At 43.1% G+C, this 20,122-nt stretch overlaps 1 protein-coding gene across 1 annotated transcript; it reads left to right on the top strand.

The window, feature by feature from the left end:
- The first annotated feature begins 437 nt into the window (after positions 1-437).
- On the top strand, positions 438-17,249 carry LOC109487113 (glutamate receptor ionotropic, kainate 3-like). The gene is made up of 12 exons (XM_019791083.1): positions 438-445; positions 688-845; positions 1,225-1,272; positions 4,267-4,313; positions 4,640-4,834; positions 11,083-11,281; positions 12,386-12,514; positions 12,917-13,144; positions 13,627-13,743; positions 14,218-14,356; positions 15,307-15,448; positions 17,043-17,249. Exons 1-12 carry the CDS (start codon positions 438-440, stop codon positions 17,247-17,249), a joined length of 1,617 nt encoding a protein of 538 aa, XP_019646642.1.
- Positions 17,250-20,122: the final 2,873 nt, after the last annotated feature.

The following is a 20,122-nucleotide window of genomic DNA, read 5'->3' as shown; positions in this document are numbered from 1 at the left end:
ACCTAACACATTAGCTTCGTATTCACGCGGCGCGGCGTCAGCTAGCTACATTGCACCGAACGACTTGTTACACCTAACGTTTTAGCCTCTCTATAAACATTGGGGCTGCTGGCACGACAGAAAAGGTGTAAGCATGTACAGATGAAACAGTAATCGCGTCCATGTAAAATATTCAGAAACCCAGAACTATGATCTATTAGCCGGAAAGCATGGGACCACTTTTAAGTATGGGTGTGCTGGTACGACGGAAAAGATGTAAGCATGTACAGATGGGATAATAATCGCGTCCGTGTAAAATATTCAGCAGAACGCCGTAAAAATCCACCCGGCACCAATCCGTACAGCTCCTCACCCGCGCCTGAAGGGAGAGCCGACAGATTAATAATTCGTGAACGTGACACAAGTAACCAGTTTCCACCTCGTCAAAGCCTATTAAGATGGCGGGGTGGGAAGGGGTGGCTATAAGACCTTCCCTCTTCCTTCTTGTGATGGTGTTCTTTACCGTTCCACTTTCAGGTAAGGACGTTGATAAAGACGTCGACACTCTTTTTCACACAACCAAGAGGTTTGTTCCGCCGACGTTTCGGTGAACGTCTGTCACTTTCCTTGCCCTGACGAAGGTGCCAGGCGGTCACCAAAACGTCGGCTGAATAAACCTGGTTGTAAAGATAGAACCTCTTTATTTAGTGACTTCTTCTTCCTTCTGCTGATGGTGTTCCTTGCCGTTCCACTAGCCGGGGCCAGAGGCAGGCGGCCTGGCCGGGAGGGAAGCAGAGTGTCCCGCAGACAGGCACCGACCATACAGCCGCTACTCATCACAGGGGACACGCCGCCTTTCTCAGCAGGTATGGACGTGAAGAAAGAGCCTCGATCTTTTTACAGAACCAGGAGGTTTATACAGCCAACGTTTCGGTGACCGCCTGTCATCTTCCTTGGGGGCAATTCTGACTGGTTCACATTGTACAGCAGTACAGGTGTCACCCTGAGGAAGGTGGCAGACGGTCACCGAAACGTCGACTGAATAACCTCTTGGTTGTGAAAATTTTATTGTCTTTGGTGACTTTACCAACCTGATGAAACTATTCACGGAGGTATAATAAGGACGTGTCCCTTCTTAAGGCTATAAGACGGATCCCTAACAGCTTGTCTCGTTTTTTATTTGCACTACTTTGAGATGTTGAAAGACTGAATTGAGCTTTACTTCTCTTTTTTTTATTCTCACAGGAACAGACAATGTGACAGGACCTCCAACGAGAACTGAATTCCCGTACGGTATGTTACGAATATTATGTGTTCAATATTTCATGAATGCAACTTGTTGAAAACATATATTTCTTATCACTGGCATGGATGACAGCAAGCATGAAGGAGGTAACTGTATTAGTCTTACATTGGTCATAATGGAAGAAAACGTCCAGCACTTTTGTTCAGAACCCAAACAGGCAAGAAAAATACAGGTAAGTGTACTGCCAGGTCCCTACAGAGGCCGTGTCCCCACATGCCACTGCCTCGTCAGACAGTCTTTATGTTGTTGCTCACCAGGTTGGAAATGTTGCAGGGCTTAATCGGTCCGCACCCGGGGCAACTACACGCTGTCGTTGTGTTCCTTTCTAAATAATTCATACCGCGGCGGGAACGTGCGCTAGACCAGCGGGCGCCTGGTGAGCACCAACCCCGCAAGGTTATGTAACAAGCTCGGTTGTGGTAGTAAGCCACGTCCCACGGGCTAGCCTATATATCACTTCTGTACAAATAACCGCCTATTTAGCCTACAGTCTGTAGGGCAATAGCCACTACTGTGGACCAGACTCGCTGCCGGCAACTTACATCAACGTCAGCATTTAAAAACAGACTGCAGCTAGAGGGACTGGAACTGGGAACTGATTGTAGCCTCTACCAGGCGTGGAGAGGAGGCTGGAAAGAGTAGAAATCGGCCAAATAGAGAGATAAGCATGCCAAGGGAGTTTGTCCGTTGAGAGAACATTTCGACGCTTGGACTATATTCACATACTGCGTGATCACTTTGATTGCGTCTATAAGTCTGTACTAGTAACGTTATCCGTATAAAATTATGGTTTTGTATCCACAACTGTATTCTTAAATGTGTGTGCCCAGGGATGTCTGAAAAACGGATCCGTTGATATGAGATATACTCTGGATAAATAAATAAACTTGTACGCTAGACCGCCGGGCGCCTGGCGTGCACCAACCCCGCAAGGTTATGTAACAAGCTCGGCTGTGGTACTAGGCCAGGTGCCACGGGCTACACTATATATCATGTCTGCACAAATAACCGCCTATTTAGCCCGCAGCGTGATTAGAGTTGACCAAGCGTGAAGAGTGTATAATCACATGCTGAGTCGATACTCCATAACGCGGAATGCGGTCATGGCTAACACCTGATGCGGCAAACGTCAAGGGAAATTTCACTCGCAACTTCTGGTAACTTTAAACTCAAGATGGTTGCCTAGCATTACTTGAAGTAAAGACTGACTGATTGATTGCAACCGGAGGACGTTTTCATAACTACAGATGCAGAACCTGCTGTAGATGATGAATCAAACATAGGAATCCACCGAGAGAGCTGATTCCAAACGATGGGTCATCAATTTAAACATTTCCATGAAAAATTGCACCTGTGCTTAAGTGTATTTTGATATAGCATACCCTTCCAACTCTTCATCTCAGGTGCACGTAGACGATACACAGCTATTGTAACACGTTTTTGTAACTCTAAAGCATAGGAACCCTCCAAGAGTGCTAATATCAAACAATGTATCATCTCTTAAATGAAGAATTGCTCCTCTGCTAAAGTGCATTTTGATACAGCATATCTAACTCCATCTCTGGTGCACGTAGATAATACACAGACACGGACCGTACCAACTTGTTACGTGCAGGGTGTTCATGAACCGGCTTTGCCATTTGACTGATGAGGCGATTCATCAAGTCTAGCACGCTAAAACAAAGCGACAGTGACTAACGAGAGAGCAAGAGGCAAGCGCGGTGAATGAAACTTAATACTCACTACATGTAACCGCTGTATCATCACTCTTCCTGCTGTGACTAATCGTGAATCGTACTTAAGAGTGTGGAGTGGAGACGATTGGACAGTGTTATGTAGTAAATAGCTACCATTTGTTTAACGAGATTCGACGTTCCGTCTGTCATCTTCATCAGGGCAAATTCGACTGGTTCACTATGCACTGAAGCTAGGTGTTAATGGTAAAGCAATGTTTTACTGCTAATAATATAGTTCCAAACCTTGCTTGGGCGCACAGTGAACCAGTAATACCTAGCTTCAGTTCACAGTAACACTTCAGTGCACAGTGAACCAGTGCAGTAACACCTAGCTTCAGTGCACAGTGAACCAGACACCTGTAAATTTACTATACACTAGAGAATACCCCGCAAGGAGAACATTGCTGCCCCAATCACGCGCGGAAACCACAAAATCGTCGACAAGAAACTTTTCTCGGCAATTACACATTCAGTCTTAGAACAAGCCACAATAGACACTTTGGATATGATTGATAGGTGTGACACCCTGAACCCATCCCGGTCATCTTATCAAAGCATCCTCTCACCAGCTGCTCGGTGATAAAGCAACTTCACTTGCCAGCTGATTAAACGTCCAGGACCTCCTGACCGGATTCTAATTGGCTGCAGCAGTGGAAATTACGATTTGTCATCAAAGGCAACAGACGAAATGAGAGAGAGACTCGGTGGTTAGGTGGCCATGGCCTTTGTCGCCTCAGAACATCAGTCATTCGTGGTATGAAGCACCTAATGAATTGTCGCCCACCCACCCGAAGATTCTTCATCCGATGCGAGGAACGCCTCCAAGACCTTGTACTGGTAAAAGGACCAATCTAGTCAAGTAGGAAACGACTTTACGTGGAAGAAGTTTGGAAGAACAGGAAACATAAATGAGAGGAGCATGAAGGGTCCGGGTGCAGAATTAGTTTTGCTGAACGGACTGTCGATGAATTAACGAGTACAACTACCATGTCTATTGAACTAGATCCATGGCCACTTTATTTGGGTTGCCGTTCAATTAATGTTACCATACTCAGTCTATTAGATTGAGCCTCAAAAAGTGCAATTGTAGGCTTGGCCAATAACACTTCCTGTACTGAATGATTGAAACTACTGAAGAATGAGATTCTATCACTCTCTCTATATATATAGTTGAGAATGCTGGAATATTGTAACTTGTAGCGTTGTTTTTTCTATATGAGTAATCGTGTGTGTCCTTTGTTTCAGCGTCAACAGCTTCAAACAAAATAAAGTACAGGGTTGTGCTAGTGGAGGTAAGACATACGATTTATGCATGCCTTTCTTGGTCTCTAAAACTATGCAAAATCTAAAAGCTAACCTTATATGTCGGTAAAACTAATACTATTAGTGGACAAAACATATAAGGTGAACGGAATAAATCTGAAATATGGTACGAGTAGCAAAAGCATCGACGATATGATGTATGGTATACTGTGTATAATCTTTATCCATGTTCCTTCCCAACATGGGTTAAGCATTAAAAGGCTACATTCCTACACCAAATACTAAATGTCTACGCATCAATACTATATACAGATACTATATACTTATGACCACCGTCAAATCTCCCATGCCCTAGAATAAGCCTTTCATCATCAAGACCCGCTCGGAGAACAACAAGACGGTTTATGACGGGTTCTGTATGGACATCCTGAAGGGTCTGGCGGAGGAGCTCAGGTTTGACTACACGCTGTACGAGGTGCCTGACGGGAACTTCGGCCTGCCCACCAGGAACGGGTCCTGGGACGGCATGATCAGGGAGGTCATAGACGGGGTAAGTTTGCTGTGGTTTCTTACTGTTCTTCAGCAATGCTTTATTACAAGCTAGGGTTCTCCCAAAAGAGAATAGATAGCTAATAGTCCAGATAGGGTCCTGGGACGGCATGATCAGGGAGGTCATAGACGGGGTAAGTTTGTTTGTTTCTTAATTTTCTTCAGCACTTATTTGGTACAAGCGAGGGTTCTCCGAAAAGAGGGTAAATAGGTCATAGTCCTTACTGTGCCCCTACCTGTTTCTATGCCCTTTGCTTACTACTGAATGCATTTTAGATAATGTGAAAAGACATATAAGACTTTGAGCAAATTCCTCTTTCACTGAAGATCGTCATTCTGGGTTGAATGTCTCGAGGTCTTCTTTGGTACAAGGGTTCCTCCAAAAATAGCTCATAGTCTTCACTGTGCCTAGCCCATAGCCTGGATGCCAGACCCATAGCACACTAGGCCCAAAGTTATCCAGTGTGCGAAGTGACTTTGGGCCTAATGTGCTATGGTTCTGACATACAGGCTATAGTGCGCCCCTAGTGTTTCTACTGAATGCATTTTACATATGTGAAGATATCTAAGACAGCAGAATGCCTCTTCGTGGGACATTCGGAGCTGGCCCTTGTGTCCTCAGGAGTCCTGCTAGGGTATCATTAATTGCCGTTTATGGCGTATGTAATGGAGAATATATCGTCCTGGGGCTGACAGATATAGGCCACACGATTGGGTGAGAATAATGGATGACTATTGGCCAATTCCCAACTGTAGAACACCGCATGTCACAAATACTACAGTATATCACAGGATTCATACATTTGGATTACCTCTAATTAGCAGGCATAGATCTTCGAGAGCTAGTTTAATACATTAAGACTTTAATACATTGATCTTCCCACTATTAATGATTTCCTTTCCACGATTTAATCAACGCCAGCAGGGTGTGTCGGTATTTTTTCATTTGTGGGAACCTTCTGGGAACGATCAAGGCGGAGCGCAAAGCGTTTATCTTTAAAAGTACACATCCTTTTAATATGCAGAACCAATTTGTATGCAAAAGCACAAAGTCTTAAATTTATGGCACATACGAGAACATGTTACTGTTTGCCAACAGTATTTCCTTTGTAATTGTGGATGTGTGAGTTTGTTGAAGAGTGGGTCCTTCTGAATATCAATAATTGATATATGAGAATTTAAGACAACTGTGAAAGAATGTGGACTAACTTCCAAATCAAAGTAATCATGCACATAAATGAGTAGAGCTGATAAACACGTTCCTGTTTACCAGTACATCCTCAGTGTGCTAGTGGGTGTGTTGAGGAGTGGTTAAGATGCAGGTTCTTAATATGCAAGAATTTAAGTCAGCGTTTGCTTAGCTACAAAAGAATGTGAACTAACGTCCTCATTAAATTCATCATGAACAACAATGAGTAGATCTGCAGATTGTTGTATACGGCAAACAAGAGCACAAAGAACATGTCTACATTGATGACAATGATGGGGATTGGGTCTTTCTTAAGATGCGAGAACTTAAGGCACCATGTACTTATACTGCGAAAAAATTCCCTAATCAAATTTATTATACACAACAATGAACATGCAGATCTTCAGATTGTTGTATACTGCAAACAACAGCACAAAGAACATGTCAACAGTGATGAAAATCTGTACTTGTTGACGAGGCTGTGCGCAAAGCTCTGAACCTTTGAACGTGTACTTATACTGGGGACGAATGTGGACTAACTTCCTAATCAAATTTATCATGCACAAGAATAAGATCTGAATATTGTTGTATACGACAAACAAGAGCATGAAGAACATGTCATCATTGATGAACGTCTGGAATAACTTCCAAATCAAATGCATCATGCACAACAATGTATTGAATAGATCTGCAGATTGTGGTATAGTGTAAAAAAAAGCACAAAGAATATGTCAATAATGATGAAGATCTGGACTTGTAGACGAGGCTGTGCGCAAAGCGGTTATCCAACCTCCGAACGGCGGCAATCCGGTCATGAATATTGCCGCGTTAGACGGATTAGACAACGGTAGTTCCGCCGCCCAGGTAGATCTCTTATCATCCCTGCGCGTTGGACATAATAAGAACTAACATACCCACGGGGAGAACGTTTGGCGAAAAGTAATGATTTGATTTACACTCAGCGGAGCAGAACGAATCTGCCGCTGCTGCAGTACATCTGTTCACGTCAGTTTAAGAGCCGTTTGGAAAGAAGTTGTAATGATGTTAGGCCGCACTGACTTAATCTTATGGATGACATCCTATAAGGACCCCCCAAAATAGTACGCGCGGGTGAATAAAAAAAATCTGCCAAATACTGCTAAACCACGGGGATACAAAGCTGGTATTGTGAATTTGCGGTAGTGCATAGCGACTTTTAGAAGCCGGAACATTCTGGCCTTTTGCCTTCTTGAGTTCCGTGGAGCCTCAGTAGCCTGGATGCTGTCCTCCGTAGTTACCGCCGGCTCCCTATTGTCGCTGGCTACCATGGACTACGGAGGATGGCGCCCAGGCCAGAGCCTCCTCGGAGATGATTTTTTTTAGAGCAGGCGAAAATCAATGCGCGCACGGATGTCATCCATAAAATTAAATCAGTGTGGCCTTTCTGAAGAATGAATCTGTCTTGCAACAGTAGGTTCGAATCCGTAAGATATTCCGGACAGCATCGCGGTCTGCATGCCTCATAACCTCATACTTTGTACCGAGTATATCGCGAGTGAGAAGAATTGTAAAGGTCTATGTGAAAAATTACTCGGAATAGTTTTTTTATTCCTTTAATAGACCACATTCATGTTGATGAATATTCTGGCTATTTGAGAGAGTTGCCTTGCGCGTAGGAGTCTGTGTTTTTTTCTTAATTTACAAAACTGCTGTGCTCAGTACTGCAGTGATATAGTCAATATCCAGTACATGCCCTGTGTTATTCGGATAACTTACTAGTTTTTTTCTTACAGTGCTTTTATAGATTTCCTTCACACATCACTGCATGCATTCCCCAGGTTCCTTGGTATGGTACCCAAGAGTCCATCAGGCCACCGTTTTGTAATTCACATCCAAATGTCATCCATGTTTTATGGTCACAAATAACAAAATATTACCACTTATTTGTGCTAACAGCTCAAATTGTACCGCGTCGACATTGAAATTTATGACTGTCCTTGATAAAATATTCAAGCTTTATAAGACATGTTGAATAGGTGTTGGGGGCTTTTGGTGTGGGACATCGTTTGGTGCAACATGACAGACCATCGCTAGCTCGCAAAGCTGTTGGTGTACGCCTAAGGGCTGTTATACCAATTGACCCATATATCATATGGAGGAAGAACAGCTAGGTAAATACCATCGGTAATTACTGACTATTCTCTTTGAGTAATAACAAGTGATACGGCAATTGACCACCAAATATAATATAATATAATATGATATAACATGATAATATGTTGATGCAGAAGCTGCAATTGACCAACAGTATTCTTCAAAACAGAAATTTCTTATCTGTTTTGGTAAATACGTATGGCCTTCCTTGTTGCCAATTACGACAAGGTTTTATCGCAATGTGGCACCATATGCCCCCCTTCGGAAGAACCGTGAAACGCCAGTAATCAAACAGATACCTTATGGCGTGGAAAATTTCATCCCTAGTAACGCGTTTTACGGGCAGCAGACCACGGGTTTATCCGCAATAAGATTCCTGAACCACTTACCCCCACTTGGGCTTCCTTTTTGTCGTAAAAGATATACATTACGAGGTTAATCTTCATGGGCGGGCGGCGTGAGATTGAAAATTTGCCAAACGTTGGGGACACTTCAGTCAGGCTGCCAAGCAGCGTTTTATGTGCGAAATCATAAGGCGCGATGTAGCGGTCCGATTGCTCAGGTTATATATCGTGATGATGCGCCGCTTCACATAATTTTAAGAAACATAAACTCGAACTTAACGTCTCATTTTATGCCTGTGCAAAAAGACTTTCCATATCCCTGCGGCTCTTCAGTTCAAGGACTGTTAGGAAAGGTGAGACGATTGATATGAATAGTCTTAGAAGAATGATGTCTTTATCTCACCTTTAAGTGCTATTTTCACATTAGTGGACGAAGAATCGCGTCTATGAAAAATTCATACCGTTTTATGCACGCCGAAGTAGAATCTGTCTTAGGTTTAGTTGCTACCCTGGGACGACAGGGGTCCAAACGACCGAGAGGACACTGCGTGATAGACTTTGGGGCCGTTACCCTCAATGTCTCCAAGAGCATGTCCTAAATACATCTTATTAGTCAAGATGCGAATAATAAGAGGTAATATTTTCTGGAGACCTCCCTTTAGTCTCCTCTGTGCTGTGTCTGGATCGTCAATATTTAATTAAAACTTCTGAAGACCACTGTTCTAGTTTTGACAGCACCCCCCTGGGTATTGACAGCAGGAGACAGCTAGGCGACAGAGTTTCGTCAATATGTTGATTTTTTGAGGGTTATTCGTGAGTTTTCGTTATGAAAACCTGTTGATAATCCTATGTATACAAAGTACAAAGTTTATTTTTCTTACTTTATTTACTCAAATAGCAATCCATGAAATAGAAAAGGGCGAAGCTTCAAAGAATAATCCATCCACGGTTAGCATCAAAGAACTGAAGAATAATAGAAACAAAATCACATTGCACGAAGCCATAGATCAGAAAGGCTAAATGAAGTATTCTACAAAAGCAACACGTAACAGGTTAACTGAAAATCGAACCAAAAACCATATGTGGTGAACCGATTGGGTCAAATCATTGATCTCTATGTATCTGTTGCCCTAGATACTTGATGATGAGAAGGAATTTAAAACATGGGCGCAACCCTTTTCCATTACCTCTTCCTCTTTGGCTCATGTAATTCATCATCCATATCTAAAAGTATTAAAGCTGGATTTAAAGCTTCCTGCAACGATTGACCGGAAATATCAACGTGATTCGGTTCGGTGAAGCGAAGGGTGAATACCGAATGTCTGAAAGCTGCATGGATCCAGGAAGCGTGAATGAACGAGACGGTGCTATTTTACCGATCTACTGCATCGTTCAATCTACTTCACAAAACGTACATACACCTGCATTTTCTGTACTAACACACACAGAAATGTATATATATAAATATACATATATATATATATATATATAGATAGACAGATAGATAGATAGATACATTTGGTTAGCTGCATGGATCCAGGAAGTGTGAATGATGGAGACGGTGCTATTTTACCGATCTGCTGCATCGTTCAATCTACACATACACACAAATGTATATATACCGTTCTACTGCATCATTCAATCTCTTCATCCACAAAATGTAGATTCAGCTGTATTTTCTGTAATGACACATATAAATTTCCAAACGAAATACAAACTTTCACAACTGAATCATGTCCACGCAACAGCATATATAACTCCCGCATCCCAAAAGCCGCAGGAATTTGAAGCACCAAATTTGTATGGCGAGGGCTGTTGGTAAAAAACCATTAACATTCTGGAGTAAATCCAGGTCTTCCATCTTCAATTCATCGCAGGCCCATAAAGCGCCCAAGACGTCTAGATTCATAAGTCCGTTAGCGTTATGTAATCCGGCAGGGCTGTAGTTCTGAGTCCCGCTGACGGTAATTAATTGTTGTGTACGTCTGGCCTTGGACGCAAATCAATATTGCTACTAGTCGGTAAAAGTTCATGGGCTGACTATATAATGCTCTGACCAATGGCGCGGCCACTGAAATGTCAGTCAGGATGTGAGAAACTTCGAGGATCAAAAGTTTGCAGCCTTTTGGAATCACATCTCAAACAGGAACACTTGTACACCTATCCATGCCTTTTTCTGTGCTAGAACTACTTCCTTAAGACCCTGTCACTCATAGCCAAACACTAGCCGAATTCCTCCCGACCATGGTTAGGAATATGTCGGGAGCAAGTCCGGCTACTATTCCGCTGAATGTTTCAAAATGTTTAAAACATTCGGGTGTGGGCGGGAGGTTCGGCGATGGTTGGGTACTAATTGGCTGGGAGTCGGCAGTCGGTCAGGGCGTGGTTGGCAGTAAATTTGAATCAAATTTAACTCAAATTCCACTCCAGTCGTATAGAAAGATAGGCGTGGCCTAAATCTGGTCAGACTGCTCCCGAACTTCAGCCAACCTTGGCCGGCTGGTGCTCGTGGGAGGGTTCTGAAAGTGTAACAGGCGTCTATTGTCTGACACATCTTTGACCATCTACCTGTTCCCTTTTCAGCGAGCAGACTTCACCCTGGGCCCGCTGACCATCAGCTCCCAGCGGGAGGCGGCTGTTGACTTTACAAAGCCCTACATGGATTATGGAAACGGGCTTGTTATGAAGAAGCCGGCCGCCGAGAGACCCAACCTGTTCGCCTTCCTCCTGCCCTTCCAGATAACGGTGTGGATGTCCATCATTGCGGCCCTCTTTGCAGTTGGTAAGTTCTGGTACACAACTTGACTTCAAGCAATACAACCAGAACATGTACATATCGAATTTTTGAAAGCAACCCAGCTTATCGTACTGCTAGTGCGGTTTTTCATACCACTCGCAGAGGGCAGTATCATCGATCAAAAGTTGAAATTCTATATGTGTATGGGTAGATAATTCTTTCTGAGACTCCTCGGCAGAAAGAATGAAGTCTATTGCTACAATTTAACATTGCTCAACATATCTTAAAAGTTAAAACATTACTGGTAGCTACTGATAATGCGCCTTCCATAACACCGACATATCTTGCCATGCTATGTAAATGTACTGAACATGGATCGCAGATTGTACCAGCAGACTCCGATCGGGATCTCTACAGTTAGAATCACCCATTCTACCAGATCGGAGTTTGTTCCCTGACACATCCCAACGTAAAGGAAAGAATATTCCCATGTTCCCACTATTGCCTTCGTCAGGTTCGAATGAGCAACTGCCGAAAATGTGACAGCAGCGACCCGTCCAAAGTGCCATAATGCCATGTTAAAGCTCGCACAATCTCATCTAAACATTACATGACAGTGTTCTTCCTATCACTAAGAGCACTGGACCATCAAAGCTCAGGGTCAGCCCGGTCCATCTGGCATGAAATTAGACGACAGCCTGCGTAGGTGCAACCCTCGTACTGTCTATACTAGAAGCAACTTCGATACCATGTTCACTTAATTACGAACGTGCTGATGCTTGTCAGACCACCCAGGTTGGTGTCAATATTCCAGTACGACTGGCAACGCATACTGAACCAGTCGGAACTAGAAAGGTAACATTTGCAAAAGCAAATGCATAATGTTTACCTTTGCATGTAGTCTGCTCTGTTAATTCTTACTAATTTATATAAGGAGTCTAAATCCCTCCTACTATAAAATTGCAACATGATGTAACCCAACACTAGTAACCACGGTGACAGACGTCTGGTTCTGGTCATTGACCTTATTGGTTTGGAGAAAAATAGAAAACAGAGCGTTTTTCTTCGATAAACATAATTATATACATATATACAGTTTACATTATACCGTGCGTGTATGCTAATTGCTACACTCTGTCTCTACTTCAGGTTTCCTCCTGTGGGCTACCAGTAGGATCCGGTACACACTCGGAGTTGGGGACCTGGAAAATGACAACGACAACAATTTCACCCTCAAGAACAGCCTGTGGTTCTCCTACTGGTCCATCGTAAGAAAAGGTAAATCCTCATCTCAATCTTCCATAGCAAATAGCAAATTTCCTTATTTTATTCACAACCACTTTTTTCAGCAAGTGTCAACGTCATCTTTATCAAGGCAATCATGGACCAACCTGATGAAATTATTTATGGGTCCGGATATTAATGAAGTCTTGTTTGTCAACTATAACTCTTTTTGCAGGGTAGGTTTGAGAATCATCGTTTGACAGAATTGGTAGAATACAGGCGACTCATCTCCATTGGAAAAGAGTAATCACTACAGCCAGTACATGGCAATAGGCCATTCATGCAACTGCATTGCTTGCATCCCATCATATTCTATGCTAGAAGTGTTGCAAAAGCAGTTCCATCTTTGTTACACAGCCAAGTCGGCAACTATATGTGCTATTTCCCACCATGTAGGTGGCGAGCCGGCCCCTCGCGCCATCCACACTAGACTACTCGGCGGTTTCTGGTGGCTGTTCTCCCTTATTGTCATGGCAACGTACACGGCTAACCTCACGGCCTTCCTGACAGTAAAGCGCCTGGAAACCCCCATACGGTCCCTCGAGGATCTGGTCCACCAATCCACTGTGGAGTTCGGCACCGTCAGAGGCAACTTTCTCTACAACTTCTTCCGGGAGCAGAAAGGTGCTTTGCATGATCTCTCTCTCACCCACTGCCCATTCATTGATCTTCTCATTCGTACATTGTTGTTGTTGTGGCAGAATGGAAACGGTCAGACGTTTCAGGTAGTATCCACTACCTTTTGTCGGTGATACGGTGAATTCTGAGCGGATCCTGGGGTAAATGTCATCGGTAATGCCATGATTAACGCTGATAACAGGCGGCGCTGCGGTAAAATTGGCGATTACGGTGGGATTTTGCTTGCTGTAAGAACCATCATTAATCAAAGGGCCCAATTTCAAACTTCCTTTCAATTGCACTCGGGAGAAGGTATTTTTTGTCTTGGTAAAAGTGTGGGGGATCAGTGCTCAGAATTCACCGTGTCACCGACGAAAGGTAATGGAAGCTAGGTACGACTGACCGTTTCCAAAATCATATCCAGTTGCTTACAATTGAGTAACTGTTTTTCTGGCGTATACATGGTACAGTTTGATGGGTTGTTGCAGGTAGCGAGAACGTGTTTGACCGGATCTGGTACGCGCTGGAGACCCAGCCGGACATGCTGGTGGACAACCAGACGGAGGGCGTGGAGAGAACGCGGCGCGGGAACTACGCATACATCGGTACATCTTCACTAACACATCATGTACTCTTAACATTTTGATAAGTTTGGTGGGGCTTTACATATGGCGTTCTTAGCATGTTGCACACTGGTAAGCGTACTTGAAAGAGCCACTACGTTCCATATATATGTTCATAGATGCTTTAAAAAGTCGGTTCGTATTGGCAAATATGCAGATCTTGGCGCATTGGCAACCCAAAATCCGTCTGTGTCCTCATCAGTGTTTGGACACAGTATTAACGATTAGCCGAAAAGCGCGGTGAGCGTCACTCCACTGTACAGGGAGGGAAGTCGTGTAAAGTGCATGTTAGGGGATCGAACCCGGGACCTCTTGGTTCCAAGCCAAACGCAAGAGATGCCATAATTCCGAAATAGCTAATGACAGAAAATGACAATAGTATAGATACTGATGCAGCGACCATTGAGATACGCATTCATAGACTTATCAGCTTAATTGTACATGTGTCTTTTGTAGGGGAGTACCCTGCCCTGGAGTACGAAGTGCGCCATGACGAAGGTTGTCAGCTGATGATGGTAGGAAACCCCTTCATGACACGTGGTTACGGCATCGCCACCAAGCGGGGCAGCTCGCTCAGCAAGACTCTGTCAGTCGGGTACGTGCACAAGTCTCGGTATACTAGTACTAGTACTACTAGTTTGTCAATAGTTGTTGCCATATATTGTACCACCTGAAATTGTCGTGTAATTAAGTTCTATCTAGGTGAAAAGCTATCGGATAAGACTGCTGAAAGGGCAGCTAAAAGCTTCTTTCCTTGAGGTGACACCACGCCTACCCCGCAAGGTTCCAAAGCAGCTGTAAACAATGAACGATCTAATGGGGAACCTGCTGATCTTTGGTTTACAATCAGCAGTTCTACTTCTAGCTTGTCAGTGATGTATGTAGAATCAAGTGGATTATGTCATAAAGGGTAATTGTTGTTTATTTGGTTCACGTGAAAGCCCTGCTGCATCAGTCTTCATGACGAGACAGACAAGGCGTACGACCGGAAAACAATTTCTGCCATATGTCGACACTTATAGCAGCCTTTTGACTATGGTAATGAACATTAGGGCATTGCACTGGCAATGAATAAATGCCGCATAATCAGTAAGTCTCCATAGTCTCCACCAGACTAAGAACGCGGGTTCAAAACACTAAAACTTAACCAAATTGCTTTTGTTTACTTAACAGTTCGCCACAAAACAAGGCTCAAATACGTAGAAAAAGGGAGTTTAGCCACTGCAGTTTATTTGCCCGCGCAGTTAGTCTGAGGTTAGTCTGTGGAAAATAGCTACGTCCAATGAAACACTAACGGTGGATCAACTCCTTCGGCCAGTCAGTTCCCCTATAATTGCCACATTCTACCGTCCTAACCCTCTGTAGGAAGGCCAGATGGAAACTACACTCTACACCTATCTATATTCTACACATTACACTTATACTCTACACTAGTCACGTTTGACTTAATATTTCCAACAGAATTCTCCGTCTACAAGAGAAAGGGAAGATCACGCAGCTGAGGGAAAAGTGGTGGAACAACAGAGGCTGCTCCCTGTTCGGCAGACCGCCGAAGACCGGCGCTGAGGGACTCGGCCTGGACACGTTCTTTGGAGTTTTCGTCGTGCTGATAGCCGGAGCTGTGCTGGCGTGTTTGGTCTCCGTGCTGGAAATACTCTACTACAAGTGCTGTAAAAGAAAGTCCATGGTACGTATTCTTTAATCGATTGTAGGTACGATATCTGCTCAGAGGTTTCCTATACCATTCCTTTCCTTTTCCGTTTCCTATAGCTTTCCTATAACTTTTCTGGAAATACTACAAGTGCTGTAAAAGAAAGTCCATGGTGCGTGTTCTTCCATCTTTTGTAGCTACGATATCTACTCAGTAGTTGACTATAGCTGCAATAGGTCATAAACCAAACTTTTCCTTTGGACCTTTCAGAAAGGGCCAAGTCATAGGCTTAAAGCTGTCACACGATTCGGTGGCGCCAAAAAGATACTTCATCTTCACTGTAAATAAAACATAAACCAAACTTTTTTTCTTTTGACATTTTCTAGAAGGGGCCAAGTCATAGGTTGAATCTGACACACGATTCGGTGGCGCCAGAAGATACTATATCTTCACCGTACAATGCAGTACATTACAATACCATTACAGGGTACCGATGCCGAAAGACATGCTGAGGAAAAAGCCATAAGAGCAAGCCCATTTCACCCTGCACGTCGTTACAAAGGCAAAGGAAGCGTACTAAAAGTCATTCAATGGGGATTGAATGCGTAGAATTTAGTAACTGTCGTCCGCAAGATCCTGGGTTCATGTGTTAGCTGTCAGAAACAGGAAATTGGTTCATAAACTAGAGACCAGGTATCTCCTTCTGGCTTTAGCCTTCTCTTGTGTCGTATGAGTGATTGTGATGGTTTTATGTTTGTGGAGTGTCCATTTTCGCACAGGGTATATGGTCGCATTACCATGCCACGGCGCCTTATAGCCAGACACGGCTGTAGCTTCTAGATAGTGATAACATGGTGGGTTTGGACCTTTATGCGGCGGCCGTAGGACACACACTGGGTAGCTAAATCCTTAAGGTTTCCAAGCTCATACACCGGACCATTAAGGTATCAAAGGGTGAAATAAGCGCAACATAAAGGCATAACCAGCCTCTCAAAGGAAAATCCCCTCGTTTGTATGAAAATAAGTGCTATTTAATGTTCCCATCATTCACCCCTTTTGTAACTCTTTATTTTTTACTACACATTTAGAACCCCCCCCCCCCGAACACCAGCCAAGGTTGGTTGACGTTCCGGAGCAGTCTGACCAGATTTAGGCCACGCTTACGTCTTTTATCGATTCGAATTTGAGTTTAAAAATATGAGTCACATTTCACGCCACGACCTACTTCCGAACACCAACCAACCGTGAGCCAACCATGACTGAACCTCTCCTCCACACCCGAATCTTTTAAACATTTTGAAACATTACGCTGGCGCAGCCGAATTTGCTGAACACCAGCCTACCTCCTAACAATGGGTGGCAGGCGTTCAGGAGGCCAAATTCGTGAATGTGTGACAAGGACTTACAGCCTGAATTTCCTCACTTCTAGATGACAGGAACGACCACGGAACTGGAGAAACTAATGGTGGACACTGAAGCAGACAAACTCGCCAGAACAATACTGAAGTGTTTGAAGGAAAGAAGCATTGTTGTTGCAACTTGAATAAAGCTCCCATCGCTAACCTCTCTTGTAACTCTTAACGTCAAGTCTTTTCTACATTGCTTATAAGCCATTCTTCACTACTTCTAGATGACCGGAACGACCACAGAACTGGAGAAACTGATGGTGGACACGGAGGCGGACAAACTGGCCAGAACGACACTGAAGTGTCTGGAGGAGGGAAGCCTCCAGCTGGTCATCAGAAAGGCGGGAGAAAACCACCTGGTTGGAAACAGCGTGCCTGTTAGCATCTCAAGGGAAAGCCTGCATCTTAAAGAGAACGACAAAATTGACTAAGACAGTACGTTGATGAAGGTTAGACATCCAGGTAAACAATATTCAAAGACAAATCAAACTAGAGTCTGCTACTGGATAGATTACGGAGATTACTGGCCTGACGTTTCGAGTGCCATCAGTCCCTCATCTTCAACGTCACGAAAACAGGAACTGAGAGAACTAGTCAACACTAATGACTAAGCAGATGCGAAGGAACAGTTAAACATGACCAAGACAAAGACGAATGCCACTCGAATTAGTAAGTAATCTCCGTAATTCATCCAGTAGTAGAGGTTTGATTTGTCTTTGACTAAGAGAGTATCTGTAAATTGACCATTGCCGTGGTGGCAACATAAGGATATCTAACGGCAGGCAGTAAGAGTTTGAGTGGACTTTAGAGAAGACTGTCCTCTTTACTTGTTGAAGCCAAACCATGACGATGTTAATATTAAAAATAGCTCAACAAAGAGACCCTTTTTTACATTTAGCCTTTTGGTTTTGGTAAAAAGAGTCTCTTTATTCAGCGACGACTTACCAACCTGATAAAACTATTCACGGATGTAAAAAAATAGCCGTATTTTGAACAAGGTCAGATAGTGCCAAATCCCTTTCCATACTACATGTAAGGAAAAATGGATAGAGAAAGTTCCATCCTAGTTGTGAAGGGCTGGAGCCATCCATAGTCATTGGTCACGCCTTAATAACGATCGTAATAGCACCAGTGATTCTCTACACCGAGTAAACCAGGAGAAATTAACAGAGCAGTAGCTCATTAAATTCCCATTAAGCGTAAGTTGAAAGCTATTAAGGTGTTTTTAATAGGCTGGTCTTTGATATTAAGTGTCTTTGTGTAGCTCCCCAGGACTTGTATTGTGAACCAGGAATTTCGATGTATGTTCTTATCACCGGTATTTATGGAGTAATTTACGTAGAAAGTTGTGCAAAACTAGTTTTGTGGTCAGTATTAAATATAAAACATGTGTTTGTACTATGTAGCTTATGGGGAGAAATACTTTACCTTAGTTAACCCAGAATGCTACACATATAGGGTCGGAGTAGTCCAACTAGAACGTCCCAATCGCCTAGATTGGACGACTGTATCCGCACCTGTTACAGTTTGGACGTTTCATTGACCAACCTTTAATGCGAAGACTAGAAAACGACTAGAAGTACTGTACCAATATCTATCGTACTGTGACTTATACTTGGTGACAACGCTCCATGTGGGTGAGCTAGTTGTGTATAGTGAACAGTACATTGTGTAGCACTAACATATTGCTGACCAGGAAATATCCAACTTGGTAAAAAAAACGTACTGTGGAATTTCTATCTAAATGGAGGATTAAAGTAGTGAAGATTTTTGTACATGTACAGCTGATGTATAGTCACATGTGTTAACATTTGTGCCACGTACTGCGACATTTAACGATCAACAACGATTCAAAGTCACATTGACATTCAACTGCTGTCGTTTTATCGTTGGAAATGCGTACATGGCATTTTGGTAAGATGTACTTTAGTGCTGTAAAGATGTTATGTCAGTGATAGAGTGTACTATTACTGCGATGTACATGTAATCTGTATGGCTGAACAATAAAATTTCCGGGACTGTACCTGACAAGAAAAGTAATTAGGGGATATGACAGAAAACTTGACAGCATCACTCACAGAGTGCAGATGGACTGCAAATGATTCCATCGTTGAGATATTCAAAACTCGTACTTCTGGTACAATATAATACAACAAGATATATGTTTATCTTCACATGGTCTAGCCTAACAAATACAAAAACAATTGTAACCTAACACCACAGGGTTTCTGCTACAGCACCAGTTACCATGGTGACAACCGTCTTGTCCAGCCAGCTCATTGACCTTATTTGTTTGGAACGGAAGGAGAAAAAGAGCAAAAATGATATGTTTCCCTTCTGAGAAGGTAAACATCATTAAACGAAAGGGAGAGGATCAATGTTTAACACCATCCATTAGTTTGATGGATGGCATTAGACATGAAAGAATATTGAGTGTCCCCCTCGTCATATCAAGCACATTTTAACTACTCGTACCATGCACAACGGGACCCTCACGTTCACCTCATCGTGTGTGGATCTAGAAGTTTCCAGATTATGACCGGTGTGAACATCATTGCCAACACAACAAGCCGCCTCCCCAGTATAATCAAGCCGGCAGGGCAGGAAGGTGACTGTATAATGCGGCGTTAATTTGTTGCAAACGGCCTTCCGAGACCCAGGATCGCCCGGAGCAGGATCACGCGGATTAAAAAGATGGAAATGCGGGTCGCGGAGGGTAACGTAGTTGCTTAGATATCCGCCTGATTTGTCTGGCTGATGGATCCTCGGTGATAACTGATGGAGGAAGTAACCTCACCCGAGCTACGCACGTGCTGCGATAGATCGGTACATTGCCACCTCTCCTGGAGTTTATGAGCTTCCTATACATCATCTGCCTTGTGGGCGTTTACAGCCGCTTACACATCATTATTCCTTAAGGCCATGTTGATTTGATTATATGGATGACATCCCTGCACATGCATGAATTTTTCCCGCTTCCAAAAAAACAAGTTTTCAAGTTAAAAGCTATATTTTTGGAACGGGCATTTTACAGCTACTTTGTACAAATTTACATACAATTTTCAACCATACTCTATGTAAACCGTACAAAGCAAATGCCGTAAATGCCAAAACTGCAAATGCCAAAACTTTATGCCGTAAAGTGAAAAAAATATGATGGAAAATGATACTATAAATGGTACAATGTCAAAATCAATCCAAAGGAAAAGAATAAAATGTTAATGAATGAAAATGATGAGTCTATTATTCCTCATATATTATCATTTGTTCAAATTGGGTAGATTTCATAATGAAGGCAACTTTT

The sequence above is a fragment of the Branchiostoma belcheri genome, unplaced genomic scaffold, assembly GCF_001625305.1.
Source record: "Branchiostoma belcheri isolate BF01 breed outbred unplaced genomic scaffold, Haploidv18h27 scaffold86, whole genome shotgun sequence".
NCBI lineage: Eukaryota > Metazoa > Chordata > Leptocardii > Amphioxiformes > Branchiostomatidae > Branchiostoma > Branchiostoma belcheri.
Note: the sequence above shows the minus strand (reverse complement) of the source record. Positions and strands in the feature narration are given on the sequence as shown.